This window comes from Mesoplodon bidens (genome assembly GCF_964165515.1).
Source record: "Mesoplodon bidens genome assembly, chromosome: 8".
Taxonomy (NCBI): Eukaryota; Metazoa; Chordata; class Mammalia; order Artiodactyla; family Ziphiidae; genus Mesoplodon; species Mesoplodon bidens.
In genome coordinates this window covers 85,683,375-85,709,773 of record NC_138165.1, presented here as the reverse complement: position 1 = coordinate 85,709,773, position 26,399 = coordinate 85,683,375, and the positions used below count along the sequence as shown (strand labels likewise).

The window sequence follows — 26,399 nt, the reverse complement described above, 5'->3', positions numbered from 1 at the left end:
GGCATAAAGATAGATACATAGACCAATGGGATAGAATAGAGAGTTCAGAAATAAACCCTTGTTTATACAGTCAAATGATCTTTGATAAGGACCACTCGATTGGGAAAGGACAGTATCTTTACCAAATGGTGTTAGGAAAACTGGATATCCAAGTGCCAAAGAATGAAGTTGGACCCTTGGTTTACACCACATACAAAAATTAGCTAAAGACCTAAATGTAAGACCTAAAACTATAAAATTCCTAGAAGAAAACAGGGGAAAAGTTTCAAGATATGAGATTTGGCATGATTTCTGGATATGACACCAAAAGCACAGGCAACAAAAATAAAAGTAGACCAATGGCACTACATCAAACTTAAAAACGTTTGTGCATCAGAGGATACAATCAATAGAATCAAAAGGCAACCAATGGGGCTTCCCTGGTGGCGCAGTGGTTGAGAGTCCACCTGCCGATGCAGGGGACACGGGTTCATGCCCCAGTCTGGGAAGATCCCACATGCCGCGGAGCAGCTAGGCCCATGAGCCATGGCTGCTGAGCTTGCGCATCCGGAACCTGTGCTCCGCAACGGGAGAGGCCACAACATTGAGAGGCCTGTGTACCGGAAAAAAAAAAAAAGGCAACCAATGGAATGAGAGAAAATATCAGCAAATCATATACCTGATAAGGTGTTAATATCAAGAATATATAAAGAACTCCTACAATTCAACAACAAAAAAATCAAGTAACCCGATTAAAAAGTGGCCAAAACATTTGGACATTTCTCCAAAGATAATACTTAAATGACCAAAAAGCATATGAAAATACACTCAACATCACTAGACATCAGAGAAATGCAAATCAATACCACAATATTATGTCACGCTCATCAGGATGCCTACCATCAAAATAAATAAATAAATAGATAAGCATTAGAGAGGATGTGGAGAAATTGGAACACTTGTGCACTGTTGATGGGATTGTAAAATAGTGCTACTGTGGGAAACAGTATGAAGTTTCCTCAAAACGTTAAAAAATAGAACCACCATATGATCCAGTAATCCCACTTCTCTGTATTTACCCAAAAGAATTTTTAAAGGAATTTGAAGACATATTTGCACTACCATGTTCATAGAAGCATTATTCATAATAGCCAGGATGTGGAAGTAATCTAAATGTCCATTGATGAATAAAAGAAAATGTAGCAACGTACACACAATGGAATACATTTCAACCTTTAAAAAAAGTAAGGAAATGCTACAACATGGATGAACGTTGAGGACATTATGCTAAGTGACAAAAGCCAGTTACAAAAAGACAAATACTGCATGATTTCACTTATAAGGACAAATCTAAAGTAGTCAAATTCATGGTAATGGAAAGTAGACTGTGGTGGTTACCACGAGCTCGGGTGAGGGGGAAAAAAGAGTTAATGGGTATACTTTCAGTGTTTGCCAGAAGAAAAAGTTCTGGAGATGTATTGTGCAATGTAACACTTCTGAAGTACATGCTTAAAAACAATTAAGATGATAATTTTTAATTTCTTTTCTGTAATTAAAAAAAATAGGTTTAGGGACTTCCCTGGTGGCACAGTGGTTAAGAATCCACCTGCCAATGCAGGGGACGTTCAAGCCCTGGTTCAGGAGATCCCACATGCCACGGAGCAACTAAGCCCGTGCGCCACAACTACTGAGCCCGCATGCCACAACTACTGAGCCCGTGCACCTAGAGCCCACGATCCGCAACGAGAAGCCACCGCAATGAGAAGCCTGAGCAGCCCACCTGCCGCAACTAGAGAAAGCCCGCGTGCAGCAACGAAGACCCAACACAGCCAAAAATAAATAAATAAAATTTAAAAAATAGTCTCTTTTAGCGTTAACCCAGGAATTTTATAAGTAATTAATTTCTGACACAAGAGACGTCAAGATAGTGGGGACAGAAAACTGGTACTATATACGCCTTTTCCACCACTGTTGGGGGTTGAGAGGGAGCAGAGACAGGCCGCCTGGGCATCCCTGGGCACAGAGGCCATCCCCTCTGTCCAGCGGTTCTCACTTTCGCCCTGTGAGTCTGGGCACGGTGAGTGGGAGTCACTGTGCTTACAGCTGCGGGTTGCAGCACATTGGATCCACTTCAGGGATCCTGTGAAGGGTGGGAACAACTAATAGTGAAGGCTGCCCTGCAGGTGGACTCAGCCATTCCCCGATGGGCAAGGCCAAGCTTTCTAGAGCGCCCCATAAGGAAAGCAGAAACACAGAATTGAAGAGAGGCGGGAGGACAGAAAAGGCCAGGCCCATACTGAGCAAAGTGAACCCAAGGATTTAGCACCCGCTTTCTGAGACCTAAAGAGGAAGGTTATTTACTGGAGAAAGACTTCACTTCTCCTGTCGGAAGGGGGAGAGAATGAACAGAAGACAACACTGCTGGGCCAGGGGCACCAACTCCATCTCCTCTTAATTTCCTCAAGCAGATTCAAAACCAAGTGAAGTTGATTCTCAGTTTATTGTAAGTCCTCTTTTTACAGTATAAGTCTCCAAAAGGTCAAGGCAGTTTTATCTCATAAATAACATGTCAATCATATAAAACAGCTAGAACCAAAGTAGAGAAATATATACAATATAATACATTAAGTATTTTCAATATTGTTAATTGAATTTTTCATATTAAATTAAAAGAGGCTATTCTGATTTACAATGTCATTTCTCTAGTTAAAATTAAACCTGTCAAAGACGTAATATACATTTTTTACAAAACAAGCAGAGCAGCATTAATAAAACTGCTCATGATTGTAATTTTTATTTTTCTAAAATACAACTGCACCCGTGTTACAAAAACAAACAAAAAAGGCATTGCACTAGATGGTTTGAATACTGCTTAAGTCAGTATGTTAACACTTGAGGAATAATGAATGGCCTGATCTATTTCACCACCAGGCTCATTCGCAAGGGTTTTCACTCTGCCAGCTAAGCAAACTTTCTATACAGGTAGATTACTTTCCTCAGCAGTTTTATACAAGCCCACGACACTAATGGGTAAAAAGCCAAGGAGAAGCTGATGCCACAAAAAACAATACAACCCTACTATTTACAATACCCAATAAAGGCCAAAGCTAGAAAACCACTCACTGCTGGATCAAGGAAAAAATTATAAGTAGGACATTCTGTAGGAAAATTTGAATATCTATAAATTTAAAATATTCAATAGACTACAAAAGGGCTTGCAACAGCTTATTCCCCTTATTTTTCTTAGGCTTGGGTAAGAAAAAAGCGAATTTTTTAATTTTTAAATAAAGTTTTGATGGCATCAAAACACTTCACATTTATAAATAAGATTTTTATACAATGCAACATGTTCACATAGCTTTCTTGTGCTATCAATTATTCTCAGAATTCATGTTTTTATTCTAAAGAAGAAAGTATTAAGATTTCTTCCTCGTTCTTAACTTATCATCATCAAGGTTCTCCAGGCCTCAAGAGGGAATTCAAGAGAGGTAAACAGCCATTCAGTGCCTGACACTGAGTACACAGTATTTGAAAAGCCTTATGTATCTGGTAGTGGCCTAAACAAGAGCAGCAAGAGGCCGGATACCTAGTTCTACCACTCAAAACAAATTAAACTGTATATGTCCCCTTCATTAAGACAGTTTTAAAAGGACAGATCACCCTTGCAAGGCAACAAATATTGTTTCAGATTATATCATATTGGAATTTTTTTTAGCCACAAAATTACCTAAGCAGCAGCAGTACTTTAAAAAAAAATCGGTTCTTCAAGTCATGGGCAAGGAAAACAAAATCAACATGACACATTATTGTCAAGAGCTATTCCAATGGAGCATTCAAGCTATACACGTGGTACTGAGACTGAAACAACGTGATCACAGCTGCGGGAAGACATCTGCCCCTGGAAGTGCTCCTGACTGGGGTGAGGGAAATGGACAGGATAAATAACCCTAAGTCTCCTGACAGAGAAAATAAACAGATGAAAAATATGTTTGTATTCAATATGAGATGCAAAATCCATGTTCCTGACACATGAGAAGTGAATAATGTTCCACATCTTTCAGCCCTGTACAACTCCTTTACTGGCCTTTGATGTCAAAACTAAAATCGTCATTGTTCTGTACGTTTTCAAAAGGCACATCACATGTTAAAAAAGAAAAAAGTGCTTATCATCAGATCAGCAGTGAGTCCTTGGTCAGTTTGTTTCTAGTACAGAACAAACCATGTTTCTAATAAGCACCAATCACCAAACTAATGCTTTTGTTTTCTCGAGCAAACTTTCCAAAATGTTCCTATTTTACATACTTTGTCTCTGTAATTGGAATGTAACCAGATTTCTTTCTTATGTGAAAGTTGCAATAGAAACGTGCTACTATAGGAAGCCTGAAAAGAGTGGAATCCTTAAAACTTTACAAACCCCAAATTATCCTTATTACGGGAAAGAAACCAAGAGAAAATATTCGGGGTTGTGTTATTTCCTCAAAGACAGTTTAGTATACTTCTGATCACTTTTTAAATAAACAAAAACTCTAGTAAACAATAAGTTTCTCACTAAGAATATCTTAACTGTTAACATTTCTCAAGGGTCAGAACTGGCCTAGAAACTGGTACAGAAAGTTAGAAAACAGGGATGTCCATACTGGAAACTTCTTAATTTTATAGATGCCACATAAATTGCTAGTTATATTGAAAAGGATACTTTACCTTTATAAAAAATAAAGCAAGTGCTTCCCTCACCCAATTTATTGGATCAGGCCTAATTTATTTTTATATTAAAAAAAAAACCCTTCATTAATAATTATCCCTTTGGGGATTTAGTCACTGTAGACTAATTTACTAATGTTTCCCTGAAAGTGGGAGAAAAACCTAGAGTGTGAGCATGTGTAGACAAGTGCAGTTCAGCATATTACTTGAACAAAAGCTGTAAACAAGCTTAAAAAAACAGCTCCAGAAAAAAGGCTTAAAGTTAATGGCTGTAGCCTCCTGTCACCCACAGACAAGTAGAGACAGAACTTGAAAAATATCAAACACACTTGAAAACAGGGCAAGATACAGAACATGACAGGATTCTCAATTTAAGTCAAATTCCTCAGTAAAACAAGAATAGATTGCATCAATCTGTTTGTTTAACTGGCCACTAATAAAATAATTCAGAATTTTTTTAAGGTTTCAGAAATTCTGATAAGAGATAACATTAAATTGTTACAAAAGAAACACAAAACAAATTCACCAGCTCTACAAATGCTTTCTAGGTAAAGAATCTGTCCAATATGATGCTGGGAGAGTCATAATCTATGAGACACTGTTTTCTCAACAGGATTGTTAGCAAATATGACAACCCATTTTTTCACCCTATCTCATCTCTTAACCATACATTTGTCCTCAGCCCTTTGAAATGTGCCTAGATTTCAGCTTAAGTGAACAAAATGTTCATGCAATGTCCCAGCCTATGGATAGCTCATTTGTAGGTATCAAAAACCAAAGTGCAAATCCATGGAGTTTTAACCCTTCAGGCCTCCACAGCTGCAGAACTGAAAGGGCTTTCCATACAGTGGTGAATGTGATGAAGGAATAAAATATGTAGCTTATTTTTGGTCCTTGGTTCCAGGCCCCTTTTCTTCCTGGTCCATTTCAAAATATGTGCTTTGTTTCAGCAGTTCAGACCCAAGCCTGTCCAGTGGTCTGGTACCATCAGGAAATACTTGTCCATTGCTTCACAAAATCTGGTCCTATACAACTCTGGAGAGACCACCGTTGGCATTTTACCTAGGATTATTAAAGAGAAGAGGGAAAAGGAAGCTGTTACATAATTGATAAGACAACTGACTTCAACGGCTATGTTCTTTCACGTAAACAGACATAAAATGCCATGGTCTGTAAACAAACACACCACGGCGGGCTCAGAAAGGAGGGAGGGTGTTCACTGTGCCACATGACATGGGACAGGTCGTTCTTGGCAGGAGTTTTTTTTTTTTTTTTTTTTAAAAGACGCTCTTGCTTAGAGATGAGAGATGTCTAAAAGCACAAATGGCGCTGGCAGCTCTCAGAGAACTTAGAGGATTTCAAGTGTTAATTCAGGACAACCTCCTGTTCAGAACTTCTGGCCTTTTTAACTTATCATTTTGAGAACCTCTGGCATCTTAACACAAATTTAAAACCCCATATTTCGCCACCTAAACAATTCCCATTATTATTTGATCACCTTGGAAATGATGATAAAATCAAAGATAACCACTTATGTTTTAGATTTTTTTTTTAAGTATCCATTTAGTATATGTTAACTGATGAGGAAGATAATGAGAACAGTTTAAAGAGTAAACAGAACAAAAATTCTGCTCACCTTGTCCTCCTAAAATTCCTGTTGATTTCACAACCATCTCAAGCTTTTTGTCCCATGTAAATGTTCGGATATAATCTGTTGCAGGGGGCGAGATTAGCAGTAAAGGTTCTCTTAATAAATATAAGCAGATGACAACCATAATTACCATTACTATTACTTCTACAATAGTTACTGAGTGCTGGCAATACTGCAGGTGCGGACAATATGCCAGGGACTGTCCTAAGGGTTTTTACCATATTAATTCATTTAATCCTCATAAAAACCTCATAGGGCTTCATCTTCAAGTGACTATTTTTTTTTTTTTTTTTTTTGCGATACGCGGGCCTCTCACTGTTGTGGCCTCTCCCGTTGCGGAGCACAGGCTCCGGATGCGCAGGTTCAGCGGCCATGGCTCATGGGCCCAGCCGCTCCACGGCATGTGGGACCTTCCCGGACCGGGGCACAAACCCGTGTCCCCTGCATCAGCAGGTGGACTCTCAACCACTGCACCAGCAGGGAAGACCTCAAGTGACTTTTGAATACAGATATTTTTGGTAAAAATAATGAAAATGGAAATGAGTAACCTGAATAAAAGGTACCAGAACAGAAAAACTATTATTTTTAAAATTTCAAATGAAAGTTTGTGAAATTATTCAATAAACTATTACTAGACCAGATAGTCTTCAAATTTTACTCTGGCTTCAATCATGAACTATACATAAGGCATACTCATCAACTTACCTATAATTCCAACTACCAGCTCATTGCTGGTATCATCTCGCCCAACCAGCAAAGAATAATCTATAATGAGGTGGCTAGAAAGGAAGTGGGAGTCGCTACGGATTGAGGCTCTCAGCACAGCTTTGGAATGAGAACGGATATACAGAGGGTTGTCTCGAACCATCTTTAAGAGATTTTCATCCAGCAGGACTACATCACAACTCTCTTTCCCGGTATCGGTTTTTACATTTCGATTCCTAAGTGAACCCTTCAAATCAAAAACCTAGCAGAAAGAAAACTCTCTGTCATTTATGTGTGAGTTGTTACAAATGGTTAATTAAGTTAAAAAGGCAGAAAGCTTCCTTGTAGCCACTACTGTTATAAACACTTTAAAATTTAATTTTAAAACCTAATTAACTTATATAAGTCACTAAATGCATACACTGTAATTGTATAATACATAAAACACATGGTGATGTAATTGTATCATATGAAATTAATAGCTAGGTACTCATTTATTGAAATATTTCAGAAATATACTGACCCATTTAATCAACTCTAAGAAACATTAACAAGTAACTCCAAAAATATATTGTTGAATCATAAAGCAGTTTAAAAAACAGATGCAAACATTCAGAGGAAACTTTAAGTATTGATACCAAAACTGCAATTACTTAGGACACTGTAGAAGCAACAGCATATCTCTAGGAATTTCTGGGCATTAGGAAAAGCAACGCACTCAAAGGTCAGGGCCTTGGGTACTAGACCAGTGTGACCTGAAGTGTTATTCGACAGACCACTGCTAGACAGGCTTTCCTGGCTCATGATGACAGAGAGGCTAGTGCCAGAATGTAAATCAATTACATCATTAAACCCACAATTTAGTATAGCAGATGCTTCTGCCATAGCAAGACATTCTCGATGAAGAAAGCAGTGCATTAAATTACATTCTATTGATTAGTACAAGCTCTTATCTCACCACGGACTGGAAACGGTTCAAGGACCAGCACATTGACGAGTACTATTCTAGAATCTAGACCAACCTGAGTTCTAGGCATAGCTGTGTGACTTTGATAAAGTACTCAATGTCTCTGAGCCTCAGTTTCTTCATGTTTAAAACTGTTATGTTGCATCTGCCTTCTTTTTCTATAATTCTGTGTTTCTAGGATGTTGGATATGTTAAATTTTAGGATCAGTCCACAATATTCCTCTTTATTCCTTCCTACAGGGTTCAATAACTCAAAAGTTAAATTTTGCCTAGTAACTAAAGTTTAATATTTACTATCAAATATCATGTTACTCTCTGATTCATTATGTTCAGGAACCAGAAATACAAAGGGTAAATGCTAGCTAAATGCTCTGCATAGTCCAGTATCCTTACCTGTGCCATCTTTCTCCCATAGAAAAGATTTTCCATGACAAGGAGATCTAGCTTCTTCTCAGTGTTGTTCTGGGAATTCTTATAACCAATTCTGTAAACTCCAAGAATCTTGGCCAATGCAGTGGGCCTCTAATCAAGAAAAAAGGAAACTCTTATCAAAAAGGACTACTTATGAATATTATGCTTAGTGAAATAAGTCAGTGAAAGATAAATACTGTATGATATCACTTATATGTGGAATCTAAAAGTAATACAAATGAATGTACATGCAAAACAGAAACAGACTTAGATATAGAAAACAAGCTTGTGGTTACCAAAAGGGAAAGGGAATGGGGGAGGGACAAATTTTTTGAATGAGATTAATAAACTACTCTGTATCAAACAGATAAGCAATAAGGATATATTATTTACACAGGGAATTATAGCCATTATCTTGTAACAACTTACAATGAAGTATAATCTGCAAAAATACCAAATCACTATGCTGTACACTTGAAACTGATATTGTAAATCAACTATACTTCAATTTTTCAAAAGGATTATTTATAATTTAATACCAATATCTGGATTATTCATGTATCACCCAAACATGATTTTCTATTAATATGATCAGTCAGAGGACCTTAAAACAACTCAAACCTTTGAATCTATGCAGCAAGTAAAGCAGCAATGCCAACAAAATTATTAGATCTTTAACATTCTCCCAAAGGGTAATCGTTTTCAATTTCTCAAACTCACAAATTTTATTATGACATAATTTCTCCAATAATAGGCAATAAACCCATAAATGGAAAAAAAAATCTATGTGACTCTTTCATACTCACGGGAGGGTCACTGCTTCATGACAAGTGGGTAATCTCTGTCTATATATATATGTAGGAAAAAGAGTTTGAAATCCCTGCATTCTACCACGCCTCAATAGCATAGCAGAGATCTAGTCATGTTCTGTTCACATATTACCACGGAGAAAACTGCCATTAGGACTCTCAGGATGTGAAAAAGCCCAGTAAACTTACAGATCAAGGTTTGGGTTTCTACCTTTTGTTGAACGGCATTTGTAATATAATTGAAGTAGTGTGGTGCAAAGTCAAGGAAAGACTGGACTTCCAGACGAGGCATTTGCTTCAAAATGAATCTATCATCTAAAAGGCAAACATTTCATGTTTATTCAATTGCAGTATTTACTGAGGTATTCCAAAATAAATCATTCTAAAAATCCCAAATGATTTGTTTGCTTCACATTTTTAAGGGATATTTTCTGACACCACTGACAAGATTTTTATCAGAACACAGTTCTCAAGTAATTGAAGGTTCGGAAGGGCTTCTGAGGATTTATATAGTCAAGAAACCTCTACTTTCGACAGTACCACACCTGAAGTCATAGCTAAATGATCTATTTTTTTTTAACTACCAAGTAAAATGTTATAAATTCCTTCGTTGAATCCAATAAGTAACAGTTATGAAAGTTCTTATCTAGCACATGTTTCCTGATGCATTTTCTCAAATAATTTTGCTTTCAGTGAGTATGAAAAATGGAATGTGAAATAAAAATGGTCATGATCTTCTGTAAAACTTTGTAGGTTAAGAACTTGGCCTTCTGGTTTTCAGGTCAAATGTTTCTATTTTTATCTTTCTCTCATGAGCTCTGAGGTACCTTTTGAGTCTTCTAGAAGTTCTCTGTTATTATTTACATTTGGAAACCTCAGGACTAGAAAGAATTTAGTAAGGATTTGATCAATATTTGTCTCTCATTACACACCATACACCATATATTCTTTTAAATATGCTTCTTTCATCCTCTCAAGCATAAAAAGAAAAACATGTTTGCAAAAAGACAGTATCGTATTACCTCAGTTCAAGGGATTCATAAATTATCCGACGGAAAAAGATGGATACCGCTCAATTAGAAAATGATTAAAAAGACTTACCTTCAGTCGCGTAAAAGGCAGCTCCTGATTTGCCTCCTCGGGCCTGCCACGGAGAAGAGTGAGAAAGGGAACGAATGAAATCTTCTTCGCTGCTGCCCAGAATCACTTCTCGCATCTTATGAAACTCTCCCGCATAGTAGAGCCGACAGTAAAACTTGGCGTTGGCATCGGAAAATTCTATAAACAGAAGTGTTTTTTTAAAAAAAAAAGCTCCTCTGGATCAGAAATACCTTTTCCTTTTCCTTCTTGCTCACTCCCCACCCCCACCAAATGCAATCATTTACGTTTCTCCACGATAGCATTTTTCACATTAAGTCTACTACATCCCTGTTTATCACAATTCAGTTAAAGTTATCTTCAGGAAGGATTAAAGAGCATCTTATGACCACCCTTCATATTTCTAGAAAACTCAAACAGAAAATAAGACCCATTTCTAATTTTATGCTGGTTACTGTATTTTCATCATTGTACTTTTACATCTTAAATGTTTCTATAGTGTTATAATGCTGAATAATAAATTTTTGGCACTCACATGTACACACACAATTCTAGATGCCTTATTAAGGCTCTGTGGCTCCAGATTACACAAAAAGTAATTATTTAAACATCAGACATTGCATTAAATTATAATTTATAAACTAAATTATAATTTTAATTAAATTTATAAATTTCCTTCTAAATTAAATAATGTATATTTTATAAACTAAATTTAGACTAAACAAATGTTCATCAGTACACAGACTTAATATTCATTTCAAGAAGTAGAATATTTATCTAGTGAGAAGCTGGAAGCTTCAAATAATGGAGTTTGCTCAATTATAGTCCTGGTCCCCAAACCAAAGGTATTTATCTCATACTTACGGAGCTCCACATGAGGATTTGTGAGTTGTTTCTTCTGTGTATCTCCTCCATCTACTTCATCTAAAAGATTTAACATCATTAGTAAAGCCAAAGTTTTAGATAGTTATCAGGTCATTTTGTCTGTTCTTTTCCCCCTGATATAATACTAAAAACAAGTCAATTCATGATATCCTAGTCAAGTCACTCTCAAGCAAGCATCATGTATACAATTAACTGTATAAATTACAATAAAAATCTATGTACCTTTTGAAAGATCAGTTTTTAGATTAAAAATCAGAGAATTCAGATTGAAGAATAATTTTTCTTATAGTTAAGTAATCTCTATGATAGCAATAAAATAACTCAGCTCTAACATCACAACTTTCTGTGGCTTCTTTACCAGAGTTTATGACCAGTTTTCCCTGTGTATGGAATAATGCTTCCCCAATAGTCTGAGATGCTTTCTTTATCATATACTAAGATATATGTACAATATAGAAAATATACTAGTCTCTACTTCAGAGCTATTTTTTTTATTTGACTGATTTGTCTGGCAAACCTACTGCCAGATCCACTCTAATTATTGCAGAGTTGTGATACATTTTAATATCTAGAAGAACAAGTCATCCACTAAGTTTCACATTTCAAAATTATTTTTTTCAAAGCACCAATGCCTTCCAAGGATCACAGCCCAATAGCAGCCTATAGAATACTTAACGCATATCTTAATTACTGATGAAAACTTACCATGCAGTTCCTATTTTTTAAACTAATAATTCATGATCTAACCCAGGGGTTGCCAAACTATTCCTGTAAAGGGCCAGGTGGTAAGTATTTTACTCAGTTGCAACTACTCCACTTGCCAATATAATGCAAAAACAGCCAGACAGTAAGTAAATGAAAGGGTGTGCCTGTGTTCCAACACAACTTTATTAACAAAGACAGGTCAGCATAGTTTGCCAACTCCTGGTCTAATAACCCTGTATTCAAACACAATCAGGTAGATATATTTTTTAAATATCCAAATGAAGGTGGGTATCAACAGCTTCCACTTTACAGAGACTGGAAAAGAAAGGAAACGTCTGAGGGGGCAGTGGGATGAAAACATTTGAATATATACTGTGAGCTACATAGTGAGACAGACATTTTACATGTAAAATGTCACTTAGTCCTCAGTAAACCCAGTAAACCTTGGAAGACACTGCTTTTCCAGTTTACGAGTACAGAAAGTAAGGATTTCTGATTCCACCACACAGTAAGTGACAGCAATGACATCTGAAACCAGTTGGATCCTCCAAGCACCATGCTTTTCCCACTCTACCCCCACCAAGGTGTGAGAAGAGAGGGAATGCCCTGGTCTCAGCAATAGAAGCATCTACTTCAAGCTATAAGGAACATAACCAACTAAAATAAGTAAATTGAAACCTAGAATAAGCACATTTGGTCTCCTTTAACACACCTTGAGGCTCAATGCCTTGATTCTCCGTTCCCTCCTTGCCCGTCTGCCCAACCTGGTAGTAAGCACTATCTGCTCCACGTAAGGTCTCTCTCTTCTGGGAAGAGAGATCAGGGCTTTTCCCTGCTGTCCCTCGGAAGAAGGACAACATTCCAGAAGCCTTTTTGGCTAAAAATAAGAGGTAACATATTAAGTACAGGTCACTGCAGGTAGAAAAATAAAAATTTTCAACTCATTCCTTTGTTAGCAGTAACCATTATATGAGAGTAATAAATATGAGTAACACTGATAGTTTTATTTGCACAGATTATTATTCCACATGTTTTATGGGATCTTTAGGGGGCAGTCAAGCACTCTTATTGTCAGAAACATAAAAGAAGAGCAATGTTCAGATAGCTATATACCAAAATGTGAGAAATTATACAGAAGGCCTTTTAAAAATATCTTTCCAAGGCTGTCAGAATATCTTAAGCAACAAGATTAAGTTAGGGCTGGGTTCTTACAGTATCACAGTATAGTTAATTCAACTAATACAAAACAGTATTCCAAGCTACAATGCGTCAAAGTTAAAGGTTTTTATATCATGTGTCTTCCTACATTTCAACAGAGCAAAACATACAATTTTAGTTTTAGCATTTTTCAAAAATAAGTAGTACAGGATGACCAAAAATATCACTAAAGCTTGCTCTATACTTTTATTCTTAGTTTTGAGCTTCATCATATCACTAATACATATGATCCTAATCTTGTACATTTACCATTAACAAAACCCACATCAAATGTCGATCATGAAGTGCTTACTTAGGGCAGCAGACACCATTATGGCCTCCTTAATATCCAATCCCACTTTGTTCCTTGCTAACAGAACTCCAGTTTTGTTTGAGGCAGCAATGTGTAGAGTCCCAGGAAATGAATCATGATTTATGTAAGCCAACCAGGACAATGCTGCTTACCACTTTCTCAGTCTCCTTTGCAGGAAAGGGTGGCCATGAGACTCACTTCTAACCAATGAGATTGAAGGGGGAAGGGAATTTCCCAATAAAAGAGAACAGTTGCACCTTGTACCTCCCTTCCTTCTGCCTCAAATGCAGAGATTAAATGGGACATTTTTGACCATAAGTAAAACTTAAGAGAATCAAAGAGAAACTACCCCTATGTTGTCATGACAATGCTGAGTAGCTGAACCAATGCTAGCAACTGTCTACCTGCAGTTGCTATCTTAGAAAAATAAACTGTCATTCAAGACCCAATAGTCACTTGAGTTTTCTGCTACTTGTAGTGAATATTCCTGACGGACAAAGTCAAAGAGATCCAAGTTCAAATCCCAGCTCCCCATTACTTGTGTAACCTTCAGCAAATTGCATTATCTAAGTCTTAACTTACTTTCTGAAAAATGGAGATATGTCAAATAACTCTTATGGGGTTATTATGGGAATTAAAGGAGACAATACATGAAAAGTTCTTTTCACAATGCCAACAATGCTACAAAAACAAACAAACATGCAAAAACTGCTGTTATATTTCTTCAGTTATATGCTTTAAACTGAAAGCCCTAGCCAGGAAGGCAGATTCCGCTTCTTTTTGCATAGACCTATGAGTTTCTAGGAGTTTCAAATTCAATAAACTTAAGGTAAGAATCAAAGAAAAGTGAAATATGTACAAAAGAAGATATACAAAAAATTTTACATCCATACTGTATTTCAAAGACCAGAAGTAATATATCCTTGCCAGATGGCATTTCTTATTTAATGAGTTTTCTTCTTCAAACCACAATTACAAACAAAACTAGGAATTACTTCTCCATTTGTAATCTTACTTGGTTGTGGTTCTACTTCTGCTGTACGGTTTGTCTGTCCTCCACTGATCTCAGGTAATCTAATAGGGCTGCTACTCTTTGGTCTGCTGTCTAAAGTACTAAAATGAAAAACAAAAGAAAAGTTGGTTTTATATGATTCAGACACAAAATAGCAAGTACTCTAATTCCTGTATTAATCTACCCCCCACCTAACCCCACCCACAATATCAGAAATCTGATTCATAATTTATATAAACACAGGGTTAGCATGGAAGAAAAAGGCTTGAAATGTCTACTGGGCTTAAGAAAAAGCAAAATGATAAAGCTATAAAAGCGTATGGAAAAATATATGAAAGTATAGGCCCTTATAATATTTTTCACAAGTCTATCAGAGCTATATTAGCATCCATAAGTCCAACAATTATGACAAGTTCTGTCTCAAATGTCTAAAATACTGAACACACTTAAAGAACTGGTTTGGTGGGAGGCTGTTTTATTTTTTAACTGTTAAGATCTTTAATTATTATGGAAAATTCATAAATACTTTACTAATTTCAGAGGTACTATTTTTTAAATGAAAATGATAAAGAGAACTTAAAATGTTAAAAGCTTAAATCTGTAATACACAATGAACTTCTATGACAAATTATCAGAAAATTGTATCCTAAGAGACTTAAGGTCTTTTGCTATACCTGAATTTTGTTCTATCAACTACTGGCTAAAGGATGAGTGCCACTGACTATATTCTAGAAACTTTTATATTGACAATAAGCTAAAATAAAATTGGAGGAGGAGCACCTAGAAAATGATGACGTAGCTCAATGAAAATAGATTTTACTCAATCGCAGATCACCTGTTTGTTGAAAGCCCTTCTTCAGCACTGTTCCGCAGGGTCACTTTGGACAATTCCTCTAAGGCATTCCGGTATTCTTTACAACTTAGGGTAGAAATAGGTTGAAAATGTTAAACATTATGGTCTTCTTTTAAAGTAAATCATATGCTTTAGAATAAGCTTTGCATTGTAGAAACACAATCATTGTAAGCATCCATAATTAAACAAACACGAGTTAACTAACAAGTTATCAAGTACAAGCTTCATGACGAAGGTCAATGTCTTCGCAAGAAATAATACAAAATATGACCCAACACACCAACCAGGCTCAATATCCTAAACTATGATTGTCAAGGCCTCCACACTAACATTTAGATCAAATGCCTTCAGGGGTTGAACAGCTAACTGAAAAACATGAAACTTCGCTGTTTAGTATAATAGGAAAGGAACTTAGAGTACTTTTCAACTTAAAGGTACTGAACTTTAAGAAAAAGCATATTTTTTTAGTTTGCATTGGCCAAAAACATCCAACTCTTGGACTAGCAGTCTGGAAGCCCTGATTTAGATAAATCAGATGTTAGGGAACAAGGGAAGCATCTTAGCATGTATTATTTTTCCAAGACATTAGAAAAAGGTGACCTCAACTAGAAAACTTGCTTCCTCATAGTACAAAATATATGTTTTTCTTGGCTGACTTTCTTGCCTTTCTTATCTATTAATGTAGTATGTCTAACCAATAAAAGGAGAAGCAAATACTATCTTCATAAACGTCAAAAGGCAAAGATAAAAAATTTATCATATGGAATCTTCTAAAGGAAAAAAATTCCTCATTATCCAAATAGTAACTCTAAACTACATAAATGCTGAAGCCTATAAATCTATCTTGTTTACCCCTGTATACCCAGTACCTAGTATACCACACACTGCAGACATTCAAATATTTGTTGATAAATGGACAACTTGTAACCAATATTAAAAATAAAATTTTAATTTCCATGTCTTCCAAGAGGAAAAAAAAAGTTTTTTATTAAACATCTTAGATTCTACTTAAACTAGGTTCTACCACTGCCAAGGTACCATTAAGGTTAAAAAGCTTTATTCTTTTAGACATGATATATAAGTATTTTTAAAGAGGGGTCCTTCTTTAAGACACATGATAACTGTGGGCATGTAAATGGGTTAAGGCATAGAAGCAGCATTACTCTAAGTAAGGAAACTTTACCTGCTATGTGTGGGAAGCAGGAAGGAAATGAATGAAGAATACAAAAGAGACATTCAGATGATATAAGGCAGATATGTTCCAAGTATTATGTCAATAAATAAAGCAAAGGAAAGGATACAATGGATTCATATTATAATACAGAGAATGGTTAAAGGATATTAAGGATTAGTAAATAACTTGCCTAGTTAATTTAATTATTAGGAGCTTAAGAATCATCCTGTTATTATTTGGGTAAAGAGTACATTATCAGATACAAAAAGAATAAGCTGTCACACCCAAAGAATATATTCTTTTACTTATATTTAATATTTTACATTTACTTATATTTTGCTCTACTCTGTGTAAAAGAACTCAAAATACAGTGATTAATAAATATACATAAAATATAAAGATACAACCATAGGTGAAAAAGCCCCATGAATAATACCTGAGAGCAAAAGCAATGATGGAGCTGGGCTCCTTCTCACAGACGGCAATGGGCACTCGTTCATGTTCATACATTAAGTAGTGTTTATCTGGGTCACTGTTCAAAATTTTTAAATATATAAATCAGAACAAAATTAGCAGAAAATCACATATACAAACCATTAGCACTATTACAAGTAAATCTCAGGACAATTTTAAGTTAACTAAATAATGCACAATTACAAGAATATAATTAAGCCAAAATGTATGCAGAACTTGAACAAACACCCAAGGAAAATACATCAACAGAAAGTTTTTGAAGACAACTGAAAATTATCAGAATTGTTTTTCAAATCAGAGCGTTCTGGAATCATCACCCCAAACAAAGCTTTCCACACTGGCAGTGTAGAAAGCCAGCCTATGTTTTTCCCCACTCTGAGTGAGTCCAGTACAAACAAGATCACATGAAAACTTGTATAGCCATTGCAATTCATCATCACTATTAAAAAAGCATCATGTCCCAGTAGATTACTGGGTCAGTAATATCCTCATATACAATCAGCAATATGTTTTTATGATTATGAGATCAATAGATGTAGCAGTATACCTTAATAACATATATATATATATATATAAGCAATTCTTTTCAGAATCAGTACTCTTAAGCATTAAGTAATATTAGTTAATGCTTTTTTTGGGGTGGGGCGGTTGCGGGCCTCTCACTGCTGTGGCCTCTCCCGTTGCGGAGCACAGGCTCCGAACGCACAGGCTCAGCGGCCATGGCTCACGGGACCAGCTGCTCCGCGGCATGTGGGATCTTCCCAGACCGGGGCACGAACCCGTGTCCCCTGCATCGTCAGGCGGACTCTCAACCACTGCGCCACCAGGGAAGCCCAGTTAACGCTTTTTTAATCCACTCATTTACTATATAATGATTACATGTTCTACAAATTATAACAAAAGACATCTCTTTTACTATGATGAAGTATAATTTTGGATTGAGAAATATATACAGTTAAATAAACATATTTAAATATGTAGAGAGTGTATCTATAGAGAGATTTTTTAAATGAAGTAAAAATAAAACCACCCAACAGCCACTGGCTTTTATAATACTTACAAAGGAAACGGAATAGGGTTATAGCTGTTCCCTGGAAGCAAATTTGCAAAGATGGCTTTCATGGTTGATTTTTCCTTCACCTGGCTGTCTGCGGATCCCAGCAAATGTCCATCAAATACATCTAGAATGAAAAATATTCTACTTTTATGTTAATATTCAGAAAGAGTAAAAGAAAGTATAAAGCGTTAACTATATTTCATTTCCTTTTTGGAACAGACATGTGCACACCGTAATTACCAATTATGGTGTAAAATTTTTGATCTAGGAATAATGACTATCAAACAGGAAGCAATAGTGAAGCATACATAGCACTGACCCCAAGTGGCTCATTTTTTTTTTTACATTTCAACATGTTTGAAGTTGAGATCATCCTGCAACCGATGGCCTCTTACCATCACAGGGCCAGGCGGCAGCCATGACGTAATTACTGGCCGAGCATGCGTGAACTCAGTCACAGCTGTTCCTGTTGCCACTTCAACTCAGTTATGCACACTGTGGCTATTACATCTGAGTTTAATTGCAATTTAAAAGATATTTCTAAAGTTTACGCTACAATTAAGTAGTTGGTGCTTAAACAGAAAGCAAGGAAAGAAAAAAGATATAAATTTGTTATTAGTGAAACAAATATTTTTTGTTAGACAAATGGCTGCAATTTCTCTTTCTTTCTTACAAGGCAAAAATCACGTGCTTTAATGAGACTTAAGAAAGTAATACCCCCAGAAAGTAGATGAAGCTGAATAACATTTTGTTACTGAGATATTTACATGTCAAGCAGTGCAACTGAAGAAGGGATATAGTAAAAAGCTACATCTGAAAGAGCCCTTTCAATAGTAAAAACTTTAAATCCTAAGGGCTAAGAAAGCATTGTGTCACAGCACTCAGAGTGTTTGTCTCTATTGGATGAAGTGCAGTAAAAGTGACTTGACCTGTACCTTCGGAACTGCTGGTGGTATCAAGTTCTGGGGGCCCTCCCACGGCCTGCTCTGGCACGCCTTCGGGAGGAGTGGGCAGCTGGAGGTGGGGGGAACTGGTGGAGCTCTGACTGGACAGGGTAGCTAAGAAGCGGTCCTCTAAAGAAAAACAGAGTGCAAATGAGTCACTTTAAAACATTATGTCCATTTCTATCTAACAGCAATGTTTTTAAAATGCCAACTCCTATTTCTGCTTCATAAACCAAAGAATTTTAGCTTCTTAAAAGTTACATAGGGGCTTCCCTGGTGGCGCAGTGGTTGAGAGTCCGCCTGCCGATGCAGGGGACACGGGTTCGTGCCCCGGTCTGGGAGGATCCCACATGCCGCGGAGCGGCTGGGCCCGTGAGCCATGGCTGTTGAGCCCACGCGTCCGGAGCCTGTGCTCCGCAACGGGAGAGGCCATGACAGTGAGAGGCCCGCATACCGCAAAAAAATAAATAAATAAATAAAATAAAATAAAGTTACATAGGCTATTTCAGTGCGTATTTTAGAAATGGATACAAAAATCCAGACAGGTTATATGACTTGACCCCAATCAGATCTTAGTGACAGCACTGTGACTGGTAACCAACCAATTCCGGCTCCTATGCCATATTCTTTGCACTAGACCATAATGCCTACCTAAATATTAGTTCATTCAATTTAACAGAGAATGCAATTATGACACTACTGGGGGGAAAAATCACGTGCTTATTCTCAGGGGGGAAATTCAGTTACTTATGATAGAAAAATGCCAAGAATTCTGAGTTGAGCTCTTGTTCTACAAAGATAGTCTAAGTAAATTTCCCTACCAATTTTCTAGGATAGCACCTAGAAAAGTTATTCTATGAAAATACTGAGGAAAAATTAAGTCTGGAAAAGATTTTAGTGATATAAAAATATAAATTAAACTTTATAAGATTTTTTTCCATGAAACTTGGCAGTTGACTTTATAACAATCAAGACAGAAATTCAGTTTCCTTTTGTCTTTTTGTTCTTTCCCTAAAAGCAATCTTCTCTATTTATCATGTATTTCTATATCCTAACTTATCTTATGCAATGTACTTTATGATAATCTTAAACTTAGAATGCTACAAACGTTTTACAGGAAGGAAAAAAAAGTCTATGTCCAATTGCATCAGAAAAAAATTCTCAATATTTAGTAGTTAAAAACAACTTATAGACTAAGAAATGTCTTAAATTCAATGACAGGTGATCACCAGACTCAAGGACCAACCTTTTTCCCCATTTTGAAGTCCTGGAGAAGCATTCCGTGGAGATGCATCCATTGCACTTATCTGTAGAGAACAAAATACTTTGTTCTTAAGGAAACATTAAATTTAAAAATTTAAATTTAAAAAAAAATTTTTTTAACCCAATGAATCTTAACCATTTTGGCCTCAAGACCCTTTCAACCTCTTAAGAATCATTAAGACACTCAGATAGCTTTTGTTTATGTGGGTTATATCTTCCAATTTTTCCTTATTAGAAAATTGAAACTGAAAAAGTTATAGAACATGCATTTATCAATTCATTTAAAAATAACAATAATAAACCCATTACATATTAACATAAAAATACTTTAATTAAAAATAGATTTTTTTAAAAAATTGTTAAGAGTGGCATTGTTTTATACTTTTACAATTACTTTAATGCCTAGCTTAACAGAAGACAGTTAAATTCCTCTCTGACTTCTGCATTTAACCTGTTGAGCTATATTATTATGATTGAAGTATATAAAGAAAATCTAGCCTCACACAGATATACAGTTGAAAAAGCGAAGGCTTCCCCGGTGGCGCAGTGGTTAAGAATCGTCCTGCCAATGCAGGGGACATGGGTTCGATCCCTGGTCCGGGAAGATCCCACATGCTGCGGAGCAACTAAGCCCATGAGCCACAACTACTGAGCCCGTGTGCCACAACTACTGAAGCCTGCACGCCCAAAGCCCATGCTCTGCAACGAGAAGCCACAGCAATGAGAAGCCCATGCACCACAGCAAGGAGTAGCCCCTGCTCGCCACAACTAGAGAAAGCCCGTGCACAGCAACGAAGACCCAACACGGCTGTAAATTAATTAATTAATTAATTAATTAATTAAAAAAGAAAAAGAGAAACCTTGTGGAGCCCTTGAAAGGGTCTTGGACCCCCAGGATCCTTGAACCATACTTTGAGAATACTGTTCTAAACAATAGCTCACAGACCCATTAAAGCATCTAGGAACTACTTATGATTATCCATTAAGCCTAGTAATCTTTGATTACCCACTGGACTTTCACAAGTCCCAACATCCATAGATAAGATACATTTTAAATGACTATCAGCCCTGTGTACAATTTCATTACAAAGTCATTTCTTAGATTGCTACTTAAAATGTTCTTTGATTTGTTCACCATACCAGAGAGACCTCCCTGGGCACCCTATGTAAAATAACTCACCATCACCTACTCCCCTAGCAATACTCTCCATTTCTTTTAATTTTTTTCTTCATAGCCTTGTTTCCATTTGTTTTTTAAATGTTTATTGGTTCATCTGTTTATTGTCAGTTTCATTAGACAAACGTTCCATAGGGACAATAACTATGGTCTTCATTCACAAACGTGAATTCCTTGCACTCAGAACAGTGCCTAAAAGCACTCAAGAACTATTTATCAAATGAATGAATACAAAGGCAGTGCTACAGATTTTCAAATCAACTTTCGATCTTTCAAAAAGATAATCATCTACTGACTGATTTTGTATTTTCAATTCTATGTCTCAATATTATAATTAGAGGTCTTACACCACTAGCTTCACTGTTTCATCAGTAGGCAAACAGAAAGGCCACTAGCAGTTTGTGATAGCCATTAATTGTCCTAAACTACTTGGCAAATACTAATAAATCATCTTCAGTAATTCTTATTCTTACTCTCACCTAAACTTTAAGGAAAAGTGATTCCTACACAGTTATTTATGAGACAAAAAGGAGGAATTCAGGTACACAGTGTTACTAAATAACACAAAGATCCAAGGCACTTGCCCATCATTCCATGAAAATACTCTGCTACAGGTACTACACACTTGCACAAAAAGATATTCTCTCAAAAGCCCTCATGATAACAGAATATTAAGCCCTTATAATATACTGACATTAATTCATCTGTTCATGGTTAGCATGGTAAGTAGAATTCTGTGATGGCCCCCAAGAACTCCACCCCCTGGCACACACACACACACACACACACACACACACAGTTATTCAACCAAACATTAATCCAGATACTGTTGTGAAGGGATTTTACCATGTATGTAAGGTTCCAAATCAGTTAACCTTAAACTACAGAGATTAACCAGGTAGGCCTGACTTAATCACATGTGTCCTTTAAATCTGTGTCCAGAGGTCAGACACAGCAGAAGAATTCAGAGATTTGAAACATGAAAAGGATTCAATCCACTGCTACAAGCTTTGAAGATGAACAGAGCCATGTGCAAGGAATCAGGCAGCCTCTAGGAGTTGAGAATCGCCTCTAATCAACTGCCAGCAACAAATGGGGGACCTCAGTCCTATAACCACTAGGAATTGAACTCTGCCAACAACCTAGATGAGCTTGGAAGAAGATCCTGAGCCTCAGGTAACAGCCCTGGCCAAAACCTTCATCTCAGTTCTGTGAGCAGAGAACCCAGCCACACTGTGCCAGAGTCCTGACACACTGAGATAATAAATTTATGTTTTAGGTCACTAAGTTTGGGGTAATGTGCCGCGCAGCAAGAGAAAACTAATACAGTTAGGAAAGGTTAATTAAATCAACATGTAGAACCTGGTACAGACCCCTTAAGAAAAGTTTCTCACTTAAGCACAGAGATAAGAACACCCAAAACTCATAGTAAAGTAAATTAGGACTCTTTTATACACTCAGCACATCCACACCTTCTCCTTTATAGCACTTACTGCCTCTGTGCTACTATCCTCAGTGATGCCAGCAGACAGTAGCTTTTGATAAATGTTTCCAATAAATGAATTATAATGTATTTTATTTCAGGCTAAGATAAAAAAAAATAATCAAGGTCACATCACCAAGAAACCTCATAACTTCAAAACTAAAAAATCCTACTATTATTAATAAAGTCTATATTAAGCTACCACTTTATTTTTTTTTTTGGCTGCATTGGGTCTTCGTTGCTGCATGTGGGCTTTTCTAGTTGCAACGAGCGGGGGCTACTCTTCGTTGTGGTGCGCGGGCTTCTCATTGCGGTGGCTTCTCTTGTTGTGGAGCACGGGCTCTAGGTGTGTGGGCTTCAGTAGTTGTGGCTCACGGGCTCTAGAGCATAGGCTCAGTAGTTGTGGCGCACGGGCTTAGTTGCTCCGTGGCATGTGGGATCTTCGCGGACCAGGGATCGAACCCGTGTCCCCTGCGTTGGCAGGTGGATTCTTAACTACTGCACCACCAGGGAAGTCCCTAAACTACCACTTCTAAGTGTCATAAGAGAAATTAATTATATCTATATCAATATATATATAGGCTCAAAGACAAAACTACATTTCATTACCTTGCTTTCTTCCCCTTGCCTCAGTCTTCCAGGACTTGGAGGAACTGAAGGCCGCTTTCTACCCTTTTCTTGCTGGAAAAGGTCCTGCAACCTATAGTTAATGAAAAAAAGGAAAAGAGAAAAGAAGAATATGATGTTCCTTCTAATATCCTGAATAATGTTTACACATATTCTCTTTATATCTTTGAAACCAGAAGAATTAGATTTTCCTATTTTGAATGCAATAGATTTTAAAGCTGTACATAACTAAGACTAAATTTTTGTTTTCTTTCTAATCAATTACTCACTTGTTACTGATATGACTATAGTTATAAAAGAATAGCAAGTTATAATGAGACAATACAACATAACGTAGAAAACACAGGTGTTAAAGACCAACAGACCTGGGCTCAAAGCCGAGCTCTGACAATTAACAGCCATAGAACTTAGGCAAATCCCTTAGTCTCGTGGAGCCACAGTTTCCTCTGCAAAATGGAATCAGCATATATACACTGTAGGACTCAAAATCAAATAGAAGAGTGCATGTCCATCTACTGCCTTATTTAGTGCCTAGCATGGTCCAAGTGCTCAATAAATGCTATAATAATCTAACTGAACGTTTCAATAAGCATTAAAGGGAAATATTTCCCCAAATAAATATTTAAATAAAGGTATAAGATACACAAAATAATAGAGTTGAAAGTCATGACCTAAAACCCAATAATCACTCCATGACATACTAATACAGATAAATTAGATTCATTAAGCACACACACTGTATTTGAAACAGCAATGAAGGCTATTCTCATCTTTGTTTTTTTTATCTTCACAACCTACACCTTAAAGGATGAAAGAGGTGAAGGGTGGTAGTGGCAATAAAAATAAAGCTCCTACAACCTGAGAGTAAAAGGAAACGTCCAAATTAATAAGGACATCTACATCAAAAACATGATAGCAGAGAAAATTTTGCAATAATATAAAAGAAACACCCGACTGCAAAGTCACACCTGTTATTCCAAGCCTGCAGCACTTCGCAAAGGCTTTGTTTCTTGGCGATGAGTGACTCAAAGACCGACTGCAGTTGCTGAGGGGTCTCCACAGAGGAAGACAGGAGCCGTGCTTGCATCTTCTCAGTCCAGCTCTTGAACTCGCTTTCTTCCATCTACGAGGAACAGAAACCACTCCAGCAATCTGAGACACACCCCAAAAGGAACCTCGAACAAGTTCACAGCTAACATTTGGGTTTCTGTCAGAAAAATGAATTACCTCTTTTTGTGCAAAGATATCTTCCATTTTCTCCTCTCTTGTTTTGCTAAATGTATCAGTTTTCAAAGATGCGAGTCTTTCATCCACAGCAATATATACCTGTGAAACTCTAACAATATAAACATAAACAATATTAAAACACTTTAGAAAAGTCAGAATCAAATTGTCTAATCTCACACAAGTAGAAAAAAGATGTACACACAAAACTTTAACTAGGTCTTATCTAATTAAGAATCACATACACTTTTGCAGAACAAAAAAGGACGTATATCAAAATTTTAATAGTTGTTATGCCTGAGAGCGTTTGACTTCTTTGTTAATACTTTTATGAACTGTCTACACTTTTCCTTTTTTACATCAGGCATATATAACATACAATTAGAAAAATAGGTTATCTCTGTTTTCAAAGAAAGCTAAATGAACAAACATGATATTTAAAATAGTTTAGATTTCAGGCAGTACTAAACAAAAACAGATGACCAAAGAAAATAAAACTTACTTTTGAAAGAAATCCTTCAGATCCTGAAGGAGGGACACTTTTAGTGGGACCTGACGTTTAATGAATATTTTGGGAAGTGGAACACATACTTCAAGAAGCCGAATGGGAGAATAACTGAGAGGAAAAAATACAAGTAATAGTAGAAAAGTGAAAAATCTTTTAATATTTTGAGTTGAGGTGTATCATGACAGTCAACTAAGTCCTATGAGGTGCAAGAGATCATAAAGTTTCTATGAAATGGCATTTTTAAAACAATCAAAAATACTGAAGGCAACTTTCAGCCATTACAAATACCCTCCCCAGTTTTAAAAAGATTCTGTTTTATTTTTCCTCTGCATTGTGATGTCATCTTTTATCCCCCGAGGGCATCCTCATGTGCTTTAAAAACAAATGACTGGGATATAAACCTCCATGAATGAGGAGAGGGACTCCTTCCTACAATTAACTTAGACACAGGTATTCACTACCTTCTCAGTTCCCAAGGATTCTTTGTGAGTTTCCTTTCCACCTGAAGTTCACGATGTCTAGTAAATGCTATATCCCACCTAGGCCCTAGGTTCATGGTTAATAGCTCTTGCTTAAAAAAGGAAATAGGGTTCAATTAAAAGGATTTCCTATTTGTGTGCCTATTTATGCCTATTATGTGTCAGATGCTGTTTTAGGTGCTGAGATACAGCATGGAGTAAGGGCCAAAATTCTTGCTCTCGGGATTCAGGAATAAGACGACTTGGGCAATAAACAAAAACAAATACTTAAAACATATCTTACACCAGACAGTAGGTGTTACAGGGCAAAATAAAGCAGGAAAGGGAAGCAAGGAGTGCCAAGGGTGAGAGGGAGTCAGGGCAGGTGAAATCTGAACAAAGACCTGCAGGAAATAAGGAAAAGTAAGCAGGTATCTGGGAGCAGGCAGCTCAGAGACAGACGAGCAAGTGCAGGGCTCCCAGGCAGAAGCCTACCTGACATAGCTGAGGTCCAGCCAGGAGGCCAGTGAGGCTGAAGTACGGTGAGCGAGGCGGGAGTAGTAGGGGGTGAGAAGCCAGAGCATGTAGGGGCTCACAGGCTCATAAATGGACTCTGGCCTTCACTCAGTGAAACAGACACCCACTGGAGGCTCTAGAGCACATGAGTGGCCTGAGTTGATTTTCATATAACAGGACCACTCTGACTGCTGTGTTGAGAACAGGC

The 26,399-nt window shown here is 36.8% G+C and overlaps 1 protein-coding gene across 9 annotated transcripts in view; it reads right to left on the bottom strand.

Moving 5' to 3' along the window:
* Window positions 1-2,466: 2,466 nt before the first annotated feature.
* PIKFYVE (phosphoinositide kinase, FYVE-type zinc finger containing) overlaps window positions 2,467-26,399 on the bottom strand; it is a gene marked incomplete at its 3' end in the record, with an annotated part of 77,093 nt that continues 53,160 nt past the window's right edge. For 7 of the 9 annotated variants that reach the window (XM_081243080.1, XM_081243088.1, XM_081243085.1 and 4 more), the window contains 18 exons: window positions 25,212-25,325; window positions 24,713-24,821; window positions 24,454-24,608; window positions 23,468-23,558; window positions 20,182-20,242; window positions 18,927-19,064; window positions 17,995-18,115; window positions 16,897-16,992; window positions 15,269-15,352; window positions 14,437-14,534; window positions 12,624-12,788; window positions 11,186-11,245; window positions 10,325-10,501; window positions 9,435-9,538; window positions 8,397-8,525; window positions 7,037-7,298; window positions 6,317-6,391; window positions 2,467-5,742 (listed from right to left, as the gene is read on the bottom strand). In XM_081243080.1, coding sequence (XP_081099206.1) covers window positions 5,627-5,742; window positions 6,317-6,391; window positions 7,037-7,298; window positions 8,397-8,525; window positions 9,435-9,538; window positions 10,325-10,501; window positions 11,186-11,245; window positions 12,624-12,788; window positions 14,437-14,534; window positions 15,269-15,352; window positions 16,897-16,992; window positions 17,995-18,115; window positions 18,927-19,064; window positions 20,182-20,242; window positions 23,468-23,558; window positions 24,454-24,608; window positions 24,713-24,821; window positions 25,212-25,325 — 2,155 coding nt within the window. Of the gene's footprint in view, window positions 5,743-6,316; window positions 6,392-7,036; window positions 7,299-8,396; window positions 8,526-9,412; window positions 9,539-10,324; window positions 10,502-11,185; window positions 11,246-12,623; window positions 12,789-14,436; window positions 14,535-15,268; window positions 15,353-16,896; window positions 16,993-17,994; window positions 18,116-18,926; window positions 19,065-20,181; window positions 20,243-23,467; window positions 23,559-24,453; window positions 24,609-24,712; window positions 24,822-25,211; window positions 25,326-26,399 lie in introns of those variants that run through there. The other 2 variants (XM_081243087.1, XM_081243089.1) reach the window with 2 other exon arrangements.